The sequence below is a fragment of the Bemisia tabaci genome, chromosome 7 (assembly GCF_918797505.1).
Source record: "Bemisia tabaci chromosome 7, PGI_BMITA_v3".
NCBI lineage: Eukaryota > Metazoa > Arthropoda > Insecta > Hemiptera > Aleyrodidae > Bemisia > Bemisia tabaci.
The window spans coordinates 23,492,563-23,505,213 of NC_092799.1; the positions used below are offsets into that span (position 1 = coordinate 23,492,563).

A 12,651-nucleotide genomic window follows, 5' to 3' on the forward strand; every position below is an offset into this window, starting at 1 on the left:
TGTGCTGAAGCCACTGATTTTTGGCCAGCCTGTTGTAGTATAGACACCCTGCCAACATTTTCAAAAACTCAGGAAAAAATGAAGAATTCCAAAAATTCACAGGAACTTGTCATTTTACTGGAGTACATCGAGAGTGCACTTACAACCTGTCTCCTCGAACGATATCGGACTGCCCGTGGATTCGAGCTGCACAGGGCTTTGTCAAGCTCGAGAGAAAGTGGGGAGAAGGGGGAGAGGCTGGGGTTTACCCGGGCCGCAAGTTCAACGGCCAATGCCAGACCCCGCAGTCGGGAGTGCTGCCGGGCGGATTCTTGTCGTGGAGTGCGGAGTGCAAAAAGGAAAAAAAAAAAGAGAGAGAGAAAAAATTATGGTGGAAGTCAAGGGAAGTGCGAATGACGGGTACTTTCATAGGAAGGAGGAAAACGGCTCAGCGCACCGCGACGAAGCGACGCGACGCCGCGCCGCGTCGTGAAACGAACGGTGTCTAGCGCCGGGCAACCGTCCGTCTGTGGTCGATTCACCGTTTTTGCAAGTTTCAAGGAAAAGATCGTCGCGGTTGACCTGCAAACCCTATTTCAGGCGTATCTTGTTTGGAGTAAAAGAGGGAACATGTCTCAGAAAAATTGGGCTACATTTTGTGACCAGCGGGGTTGCCACAGTCAGGGAATACCGGGAAATGTCAGAGAAAATTGTTAAGGCACTTCTATTAGCTTGAAGATAGCAGTGAGAGGCCTCTTAAATGTATTTTCTGAACATGCATACTCCGGACAGGGTTGCTACAGTCAGGGAATACCGGGAAATGTTAGGGAGTTTCAAAAAGTCAGGAAAATAACCCGTAAACCCTGGTAAAAATTGGCAGTAGAATCTGTGTTCCAAAATACCATAGACCTACAGCCGGCTGCAAGATTTTCAATAGCTTCTATAGCCGGCAACACAATTTCTTGTAGCCTTTTATAGCCGATGGCGACTAAGCAACAGCCTGGCGATAAAGTGTATGCTAAACGTTACTAATTACGGATGCCAGCTAGGACTTAGTGAGTTTTTGGACTGCCGCTCTCTTTTTGGGCCGCAGTATCTTGATTTATTTTGCGAGGAAAGCTCCGTACTTTTGAAGGAGACCTGCCATTCCTAACATGTTGGATCGCCTGCAATTTTGTATGATACTATGCAATACCTCTGGTGTGAAATAGTTGCTTCAAGCACCGCGGTCGCGGTACGCTGCGGCGCGGCGGGCGGGCAGCCAGCGCGAAACGCACATTGGCGCCTTCAAACCTAACAGGGATACTTCACGCATTGCGCAATGCGTGAAGTATCCCTGTTAGGTTTGAAGGCACCAGTGCTCCGCCGCTCCGCTTTGTGTTAGGCTCAAATATTTAATCTCGTGGAGTCAGCGTTTTTCAACTCATGACTTTGAAATGTTTGCACACTCTATATGGATTATTCTCATTTCAATTGATGAAAAAAAATATGTAGTAAAGGAAAATATAATGTTCGTTTTGTAAATATTGAGGTGATTCCGTACAAACTTAAGGATTTACAAAGCACACGAATTTCTACACAATTTCTTATAGCCTTTTATAACCGATGGCGAAAAAGCAACAGCGATAAAGGCGATAAAGTGTAAAGCCCGGCGATAGGAACTATAGCCCGACTGTATAATTTTTTATCGCTTCGTGTAGCCAGGCCGTGTAATTTTTTCCACTTTCTACAGCCAGCTATATGATTTTCTATCGCCTTCTTCAGTCGGCTATAAGAACTCCTATGGTATTTTGAAACGCAGCTCCTATCGCCAATTTTTACCAGGGAAAGTCAGGAAAAATTGTTAAGTCACCTTTATTTGTTTTCTAGAATTCGTTTAACGTTCACGGTTCGTTTGAGTAAAAGTTATATGAAATTTTCTATCACTCAAAAAGTCTTTTCGGATTCGAAAAGTAGAGTGAAAATGGAGTCTTTCTAGCTAAAAATGAAAATAGGTCGTTCGAGCTCCTGGAGAAATATATCGTTTTTTACATTTTTTAGGGCTTATTAGAGGCTGATACGAAAATTGACTGAAAATTACTCAATGTTTCTGTTTTAATTTCTAAACTAAGATAGCTATTAAAATGATCTTGGTTTCATTTTAAAGCTGGTGTAATTTGCCGTCGATTGAGTGGTCTGCAAGCTAATTTTGTCAAAAATTGACAAAGTTATGATAGCTTGAATAAAGGGTATCCAAAATAAGCTTACTTGTTTTCCTTACCAAGTAAGGCTCTATTTTTTCTTTTTTCCCCTTCAAGACTAAAAACTTTAGAGTCAATCTGTAAAAATTACAGCATTTGTAGTACTCTCAGGTCTGTAACGAGCGTCAGATTTTTAAATTTGACCCATTGGTTCCAGAGAAAATCAATTTTTGGTCGTTTCTGTTCCGTTCTGCTTACAATCAGCTATTGACATACGGCGCAAGACGCGCCACTGACGAGGAGACCAAGTACAGAAAATCAATTTTATCCACTTTAACAATCGATCAAATTTAACATGTAAAACTCGTTAGAAAGTTTAAAATACGATAAAGAACATTTTACTCTTTGCGTTTTTTCCCTAAGCCCCCATTTTTTGGAGTTATGGGGCATTTTCGGGGCAATTTTCAATTCGATGCTGTAAGTGGCCAAATTATTCGCATTTCAAAATCTAAAAGTCTCCTGAGAGGAGAGGTCAATACTTTTTTTTGATGTGCCATATGACCCCTGCTGATCGCAAATTTTGGGGGCCACGACCTCTCAAAAATTTTGGGGCTTTGGAGGGCCATAAGTCACAAAAATTTCAAATAGCAAGGGTATGTTTCGACCTCAGACATGGATTCTACGCGAAAAATTACGTAGAATCGATATGGCGCACGGCCTGTTGGATTCAGATTTTTTTTTGCTCCTTATTTTCTCCAAAAATACACGGCCTTTTATGGAGAAATGGAGTTTTTTTAGTAATTTGGAGCAAACAGGCCGTGCGCCATATCGATTCTACGTAATTTTTCGCGTAGAATCCATGTCTGAGGTCGAAACATACCCTTGCTATTTGAAATTTTTGTGACTTATGGCCCTCCAAAGCCCCAAAATTTTTGAGAGGTCGTGGCCCCCAAAATTTGCGATCAGCAGGGGTCATATGGCACATCAAAAAAAAGTATTGACCTCTCCTCTCAGGAGACTTTTAGATTTTGAAATGCGAATAATTTGGCCACTTACAGCATCGAATTGAAAATTGCCCCGAAAATGCCCCATAACTCCAAAAAATGGGGGCTTAGGGAAAAAACGCAAAGAGTAAAATGTTCTTTATCGTATTTTAAACTTTCTAACGAGTTTTACATGTTAAATTTGATCGATTGTTAAAGTGGATAAAATTGATTTTCTGTACTTGGTCTCCTCGTCAGTGGCGCGTCTTGCGCCGTATGTCAATAGCTGATTGTAAGCAGAACGGAACAGAAAACGACCAAAAATTGATTTTCTCTGGAACCAATGGCTCAAATTTAAAAATCTGACGCTCGTTACAGACCTGAGAGTACTACAAATGCTGTAATTTTTACAGATTGACTCTAAAGTTTTTAGTCTTGAAGGGGAAAAAAGAAAAAATAGAGCCTTACTTGGTAAGGAAAACAAGTAAGCTTATTTTGGATACCCTTTATTCAAGCTATCATAACTTTGTCAATTTTTGACAAAATTAGCTTGCAGACCACTCAATCGACGGCAAATTACACCAGCTTTAAAATGAAACCAAGATCATTTTAATAGCTATCTTAGTTTAGAAATTAAAACAGAAACATTGAGTAATTTTCAGTCAATTTTCGTATCAGCCTCTAATAAGCCCTAAAAAATGTAAAAAACGATATATTTCTCCAGGAGCTCGAACGACCTATTTTCATTTTTAGCTAGAAAGACTCCATTTTCACTCTACTTTTCGAATCCGAAAAGACTTTTTGAGTGATAGAAAATTTCATATAACTTTTACTCAAACGAACCGTGCGTTCCGAACAACAAATTCTGCCGAAAAACTCTCTCTTATGTATTTTTATCATCTGAAATATCTTCCATTGCCAGGGAATTTTACTAAAATTTATTCGGGAAATCTGGGAAATGTCAGGGAATTTCATTTCGAGATTCGGCGGCAACCCTGGCCGGATAGGAACGTCCGAAAGCACCAACGATTAATGCGAATCAAAAAGCGCTGTCCAGATGTGTGCCACCTTTAGGAACCAGTGAATTAAACTGAAATGTCAGTTCCTCAGAATGAGTTACAACGCGTCCTCTGAAGCCGGCACGTGGCAGATCCTCAGGATATTTGTCTCAGGTTGCATACCTCGATGTTTTCGACCGAGAAAACGCCTTCTTACAACTCACGAGTGGAAATTTCCACACTATAATATTTGCTGTCCGCCATGCGTTTGATTTAGTTACATTTTTTTTACTCGATTGTGTTTTACCGTCAATATTCTATTCTATAATGTTACCCTCGTTTGTTTCTTTGTTTTCAGGCAGCTGCATTTGGCCATAGTTAGCGGCTACACCGAGGTGGTGCAAAATTTAGTTCATATGATCCCCGAATCCAGATATCTCGATATTCGGAATGATTTCTGTCAGGTAATTCAACCCCACTCCTATTTTTTTTTTTTGAAGGAATTTTATGTCAGTATAACGTAACTACTACAAGTATTTCTTCGCATCTATCCACATGATTTAAAACCACAACTATACGAATTGCACCAAATTTACAGAGTAACGTTCGACAATACAATGATTATCACTCCGCTCGTAACTTATTGTCTTTTATTCTCTCTTACGCTTCCACGAAATGTATCGTTACTCTGACGAAAGAACGTAATTATCTACTTTTTACATTGCCAAATTTTCCCTTGCAAATTGTATTTTTAGGAGGAGAACCTTGAGCATCTAAAACTGAAAATTTCACCAATTTTTCCTTTGATTTTGTGCCAAAATCAGAAAAATTTGTGACAGTACAACACAAGCTCATCCTTGTAGAAAAAAATTGTTTGTGTCAATTTTACATTCTTGGAATGGAGTTACGTTCCCTCGTTCAAGAATCCACGAATTAAGCACCTAAAGGAACGTTTCCTCTCAAAAATTTTGAGTAGAATTTGCGATTTACACGTAAAACAATTTTAAATATAAGACTTATTAATTTATCAATAAAAAATTCAAAGTTTTCGCTCATAAAAAAACGTATGTCCACTCGAGTCGAATCAAGCACTAGGTACATCAACATCTGTACATCATACGACGAAATCATTTTCTTTGTGCGTTGAATTTTTCTCGAGGGGCTTAGGGGCCCTTTGTAAAATACGTAACGCTCAATTTTGAGTTTTGCAACCCCTGTCCGCCCCCCCTCCCCGGTAACGCTTTTGTGACGTAAGTTACTATCCTTTAACTCATGAAAACAAATTGGGGTAACGATCTTTTCAAACCTCTACCCCTTGGAGGGTTACGTTTTTCGTCTATTCTTCCCCCAAAACATACTTTGAATCTTTGCGAAAACCTTCAGCCTTTGCTATGTCTTCCGTAGCACGTTTTCCTCAATATCCCAGAGCTTTTCCCTGTACTCGTCAAAATTTCCGTGTGATCAGCGCAACTTTGTCAGTTTCCTCAGAACTTTTAGATATTTTTCTTCTCCCTTTTTTTGTCAATATTTGCCTCCAAATAGAGGAGCTATACATATGAAATGTCATCTCTAAAATTAGCAGCTTGCATTCTCCTATCATCCAACTCGCGCCCAATCAGAAACGGGGACAATGTGTTTATCTACTAAGTTATCTAGTGTTTTCCTGCTGCCTCCATGTTCATTTTTCCACTGGGAAACCCAATATGTCGGCTCTTTTTCCGCTTGAATTTGAATCGGCACACGTGGACTTCGGATATTGTTCCAAAACGTGGACATAGATATGATACCAATGTTACACTGACCGTCTTAGCATGTCTTTTCTCGCGGACGGGAATCAGTACTCTCAGAGAAACATTGCATTTGAGCCTTCTCGGCAATGACTTTTCAATGAGTCCAAGAGAGAGTATTTTAGGCTCCTTTTCCGGGAACTTAGAAACTTCATCGTCATGTGGCTAAAATGCTGACTACGAACTGATTGCGATTCGACGCACGTGTCCTTTAGAGTGTTGATGATTTTGTCACCTTGTGCTTTTAGGTGATTTTGTTGCACCAAACAGCATGATTCTCTTGAGAGAAAGTAAGTGCGCTACGGGTTGATTATTGAAAATTATAGACAAGGAAGACATAGGGAGTATATCGATCCTCCTCCTCCTCCTCAGTACCTCTCAGTTGGTATCGAGAATCACGAACATTGTTCGAATTTCATTATAACGCCTGGATGCAACTATTCGAACTCCACGAATGTCCTTGTTGCATATGCACGGAGTTGAAGGCGTTTTGACTGTCCAGACACTCGCCGCGCGCCCCATGATCCGCGGGGCGCGGCGCCAAGCTGCAGCAGGGTATACTTGGGTCCAAAATAACAGAGCACCCTCAAATCTTCGTGTATAGTACCAAGACATCTCTGCGGCACGAAAAGTTGAAGGCGCTCTGTTATTTTGGAACAAAGTACATCAGTACACCCTGCTGCAGCTGAGCACCGCGCCCCGCGTATCATTACTGCGGTGAGTGTCTGAACAGTCAAAACGCCAACTTCGTACGTATGCAACAAGGACATTCGTGGAGTTCGAATAGTTGCATCCAGGCGTTATAATGAAATTCGTTCGATTTTTGTGATTCTCAATACCAACGGAGGACGCTATATTTGTTTCAGGGGTGCAGAAAGTTCTTCGCCTTCATATTTCTGTCCATACAAGACTTGCGCGCTTCACTGTTTCCTTTGTCTTAAAGAACGCACTTCACTATTCTTTTTGTATAAAAGAGCGTCCTTAATTATTGTCCTCGTATGAGAGAGCGCCGTTACACAGTCTCCTACGCCAAAAGCTATGCATTTAGGTGGTTTATGCCTGGTGTCTTCACAATTTTTCCCCTTTTTAAGGTGCTTCCATAATTTTTCTACCCCCTTGCGTGTGCCTGCAATTTGCTCCGCGTTCTGTCTGCGATCGGTCGAGCACTTTCTGCACCTCTAGCTTGTTTCTCCTGACACTTTACATTATTTCCAGCGTTGCCTATTTTACTGATTCTATTTTTCCGAAAAATGTACAGGTCTTTTCCTGAATGTACCTATTTTCTTGCAAGAAAAAAAGTCCCCGAAGTTTCACTTTGCTCGAACGTGTCTCCATGGTTTGTCTAATTATGTGTGTGTTTTCTGTTTGTTTCCAGACTGCTTTGCACCTCTCGGTGCTGTGTAACCAGCCGCAGTTGACGCGGTTGCTCGTCCTGTGCGGGGCGCGAACGAACCTGCGCGACCGGTTCGGCAACACCGCGCTCCACCTGGCCGTCGACAACCAGAACTTGGACTGCATCGAGGCCCTCACCAACCCCGTCAGCAACTACGAGATCTCCGCCCTTCATCTCAAATACCCTGCCTTCAAAAAAGTCTCCCTCAATATCGACTATGTCAACTACGAAGGTGAGTCCACGGATATTAGGCGCCGTCCGTCTGGCATTGGTGGTTCCAGCAAATTGGCAACACTGTATTTTCTCCATTTAAACCTATGGAATTGCATCGATTGTTGGAGGGGCCAGGTGCTCCGACAAGAATCGATTAATTAGAATAGCTTTAAAAGGAGGAAATTGGGTGTTGCCGAATTGCTGGATCCGCCTCTGCCGTCTGGTCCCCAAATTAAGTAATGCTCCAAGGGGGGTCTTATCCAGCGTTGCGCGGCGTTACAGGGGTCAGGGGGTCTAAAGTGAAACGCTACGTAACGAGTTCAAAAGGTTTTTGTCGTATCTCAAAGCAGTTTTATTGCTGAATTTTGCCCTTTATATCTTCTTTACATATGGAGAAACTTTAGATGAAGCTGTAGCGCACGTAAACTAATTGTAAGTAGCGAAATGTGACTGCCGATAGGAAAAGGGATGTCCTAAGTCCACGAAAACTTAAATTTTAATCATTCTCACCGAAGTTTAGACGAGTGTTCCACAAGCGTTTTGAGTCACAAGTGCCCAAAATTTTCAGGCTAATCTTAAGTTTTAACAATTTATTTAAGATGAGGTCCCTTACTCCATGTGCAGTTATATTGCATAATATAATAGTGATGACAATTTTCAATCCGAAGTGATTATTTTTACTTTTTCTTTAAAATTCTCCAGTGCTTCCAAGTAACTTTTTTCTCATTTTGATCCCATTATCTTAGATCTACATAGTTATTTTTTTCTTCTTTCAGGTCAATATTGTGTTCATTTAGCTGCATTAAATGGAGATATTGCCATCATGAAACGGCTTCTGTGGCTTGGGGCGAATATTGATTCTAAGGTAATTTCAAAATTTTAAAAGTTGCAACTGCTAAGCTACTCAAGAATTACTCAACATTTCATTTTATTGTTCTGATTCTTGCTATTTTTGGTCAACTTCTACCTATAAAGAATTTGACCCTTGTACAGTGAAGGAAGCTTATTTTTATTTTGCAGCAAATGTTCAGCAAATTCCTAGCAGTAAATCTTTGAATGCACTTATGTTTTTCAATTCTCAAAATAATGAAGTCAGATTATCTGTTAATATGCAAACATGTCAGAGGTATTACTAAATATCTCCAGTCAGCGTTCTACATTTGAAACTTTAAGGCTTGAAATTTTTGTCTGGTTTCGTTCTTGAAATCCAACTGACTACTGACTGCTTCATTCTTTTTCTGAAAAAAAGTCTTGAGCCATACTTAAATGTACGAATTTTTCTTTCAAATAAAAAAATTTCTCTGCAAAATGAATTACAGAGCGAGAATTCAAGTATCCAGTGGAAAACGCATTCCTCTGTCACTCCTAAAAAGTAGCAAAGTGACTTCATGCTCTAAAAAAATCACAATTGTTCGGTAAAAAAAAAAGTTTGTGGACGTCTCAATGGAGAATTTGCAAGGGTCTGAAATTTGATGAATTTCCTGTTTAAGTGGAATCCTCTGAGTGAACTGAACACGAAGATACCCTTGATTCATAAATTGAGCAATTATTAGAGGAGATATGACAAAATAACCGATTCTGCTAAAATACATGTGTTTAAATGGGAAATGCCGCCAGATGACGTCACAAGGCGGCACATTTTCTCACTTTTAAATCAATTTTTCTCCAATTTCCCATGTCAGAAAAAAATTATGAAAAATATTGCGAACTCAGCTCATTAGGCACTTTCAGATGAAGCAATAAAAAAATTGCGTGCAAATTCTCCATTAAAATCACTGAGACTTACTTACTTCATACTTTAATTATTATTTCAGTACTTAAAATTCATGCTTGAGAATTCATTTTTAAAATATTAACGAATGTTTAGTAGATGTGTAGAAAAAATTCATCAATGATCATTGTCCTAACAAAATATTGTTTCTCTTCTCTTCTTCCAGGAGTACAAATGTGGTTACACACCGCTGCACATAGCAGTACTCAGGCGAGACTATGAAATGGCCAAGTACATCCTTACCGAAACAAAGTGTGACATAGAAGAAGAGAATTATGGGGGGCGCACAGCTTATCAACTTAGTTACGATGATACTATCACAAGTCTACTGCTCGAGAATGATGCAGACAAAGTGCCGTTGAGCGATTCTGAAGACGACGAAGATGATGATGAAGATGGCGAGGTGAGTCTCAGTTCACTGTTATGCGGAAACTTCAGTGTTGTTAATGTAATTAACTGCAGCATGGTTTTTGCAGGTATTTAAAAATACTTTGGTGTACTCACTCAGCTCCACGGGGTTTTCCCTGTTCTTGAAATTACTCGAATGCTAAAAATACCTATTATGAAACATATTTGGCTGTATTGGAAACTGTAGGAAAAGACAATGTCCTTCTGCAGGGTTTCCAGTGGTCTAGAAAATCTGGAAAGTCGAAGAATTTGCAACAAGCTGGAAAAATTAGGCATAGTCAGGGAATTCCTAGAATACATCTGGGAATTTTGCGAGCAGTGCATCAGCTCAGAAACTTTAGCTGATGCCATTTAAAGTGGTGCGAACAACTTTAGGGTGTCTTTTTTTCTCAATTTGAATCTAATAGGCAGAGATTTTACAAATAGTTTGACAAGAGTCAGTGTGATGTAAAAAAATAAATCTAAGTGGAGTTATTAATTGAGAGTCAGAGAAAGTCAGGGACATTTTGCAGTCAGAGGAAACCAAAAAAAAGTCAGGGAATGAGAAAATGAAAAAATTATGGAAATCTTGATTTGAAAAACAAGTGATAAAATTCTGTCCAGAATTTTTTGTTAACCAACGCTGCGCTGATGTGGAGCATGAGCACAAAACTTAAGATTATCGTGCAATGAATAGCTGCTGTTTACTGGGAATACTCATTTCTAATTTCTGCTTTTTTTCTTCACAGGTATCGAGTTTATCGTCAAAGCTTCACCGATTTCACATGCATGGAAATAGCTTTGCATCAACGCAGTCGACCTGTGTACCTTGATTTTCTATGGACCTGGTAGAGGCGAGATGTTCATAAACTAAAAGTGTTCCATTGTAGCTTAATTACTCAGCCAGTGTAGTGAATTGATCTTCGTAAATCTCCAAGTTTCTTACCAGCCATTTTCAGCCGTAAAATTCATCCCAATCAAATTGATTTCTTCCTTACCGGCAATAAAAAAAGCTATCTTGGCTTTATGTGAAGCATACCGGAAATGGATCACAGCATACCTTCTCATCTGATACTATCAGTTTTTATGCAGCTAAAGATACCCAGAAAAGTTTACCATAATTGTATGAATTTTCAAATTTCATGCAAACAGAAATTCTCAACTATTTCATCAGATATACTTTCATTGGTTATATGATAATCCCTTTAAGAGGATGTCTTCTCTAAAATCTTAAATATGTAAGGCACAAATTGGCAGGAAACTTGCTTGGTTTCTATCTATTTATTTATTTTTTTTATCCATAATTTTTTATTATTCTTTGTGAACGAAAACTATTCTTCTTTTAAAAGATGGATTGTTTTCAATTTTTATTCCTTTTAATATTTGCGATTGCAATTTGTACTATTGGTCAATTGAGTATTTTAGTGAATCAGTTTAATGTGTAAAAAAGGTTTCAATTTCTTGTAAGATATTTTAGTTTATGTTTATGAATGGTTTTGACAAGAAGTGCCCAGTTACTTGTCACAGAAGATGATATTTTCTGTTTTAATCCCTCCTATAATATATTAGTAATCCTCTCCTCTGAGTATTGGTAGCCCCATGATTGTACCGTGTTTTATTAGATATTCTACTCTAAAAAGGCAAGTAGCTGTAATCACTGGAGAATCATTTTGCTGGGCATTACTTTGTGTCAGCCTTTTCAAATGTCTAATTTATTGTTTTTCATTAGCCGTAACTTTTTAGAGTAATTTATTTACAAAATTTCTTGCTTGCGGTTTTTTGTTTCTTGCAAAAAATTTGTCAGTCATTTTGAAATTTTTAGAGAGAGTCTTCAAGTTCATCTGAGAATGTAAAGTAAATCTCGCCTCAGATAGAGCTATGAATGTAATCTTTTTTTTAATTAAGGGAGGGTAGCAAATCCATATTTTAGTGTTCTCAATCGAAGATTCTTACCCGCAATCAATTAATGCCCCAAGACAAATAATAAACAGGAAGAATTAGTGTTTGCCCTTTTGATATTATTATCCAAGTAAAGGAAAGATTTTGTCGATTCTTTGATCATCTTTAGAGGTGGGGTTAGTTTTTTCAGGGGTAAAATTTTTCAATTTAACCATTGGTAATGTGCCTTACCTTTCAGATGGAGGTTTGTGTAACTCAGATAGATGAAGGAAAAACTTTTGTGATTTTAATCTTATTTTAATTTGTTATGAGACCAGAGATGCATTGTTAAAGTAAGACATTGAAGGTAGCAAAATTACATCAGTCCACCTTTTTTTATTTATTCGCTTAGTGACAACATAGATTTGATAATAAGCAAGGTAGATCAGTGATGCAGCAAACCTCAAATCCTTGCTGACTGATTTCGCCAACAAAATGGCTGGTCATTTGATAACTCTAGCAGGAGTTTAACAGCACCTCTGCAGAGCTCAGCAACAATTGATTACTCAGTGCTGTGCAACTGTCAAGACTTTAACAATGCATCACATATTTGTGAAATGGACAATGCTGTACGGAGTGGAGTGTTTGAAAAGTTATCTCTAGTCCTCATAAAGTGAAAGGAATCGGAAAGTGTAAATGTATCATTAGGACAGGTCAGTGATTGGAATGATAATGGTTCCTTTTTACAATTTTGCTTGGTTTCTCATAGAAAGTGCTGTTTGATATTGTTCTAGAAATAAGTACAAATGAGGGAGGCATTAACAGGAAGAGATGATGAGTTATTAAGCTTTCAGCTTATTTTGTATAATTTGTATTCCACTCATCGTAATTTAAGATTTAGTATGTATTATCTGATGTTAAAAGAAAGGTGCTGCAGTTTTTGCTACGGCAAAATTGTTAAAAATCTAATAAAAATGATGTACAATATGTTATATGTTCTCTTTTCTGAATATTTTTAACTCTCTTCCCTTTCTGAGTCTTTATCAGAAAAATTTAAATCCATCCTCTAGTGACGTTTTTTA

The 12,651-nt window shown here is 38.6% G+C and overlaps 1 protein-coding gene across 1 annotated transcript in view; it reads left to right on the forward strand.

Annotated features, from left to right (window-relative positions):
• Positions 1-12,561, forward strand: part of LOC109032736 (NF-kappa-B inhibitor cactus) — a 38,764-nt gene extending 26,203 nt beyond the window's left edge. Inside the window, exons 2-6 of the mRNA XM_019045011.2 lie at positions 4,499-4,604; positions 7,303-7,552; positions 8,310-8,398; positions 9,471-9,707; positions 10,441-12,561. Coding sequence (XP_018900556.2) covers positions 4,499-4,604; positions 7,303-7,552; positions 8,310-8,398; positions 9,471-9,707; positions 10,441-10,524 — 766 coding nt within the window. The 3' untranslated portion in view covers positions 10,525-12,561. The remainder of the gene's footprint in view (positions 1-4,498; positions 4,605-7,302; positions 7,553-8,309; positions 8,399-9,470; positions 9,708-10,440) is intronic.
• Positions 12,562-12,651: the final 90 nt, after the last annotated feature.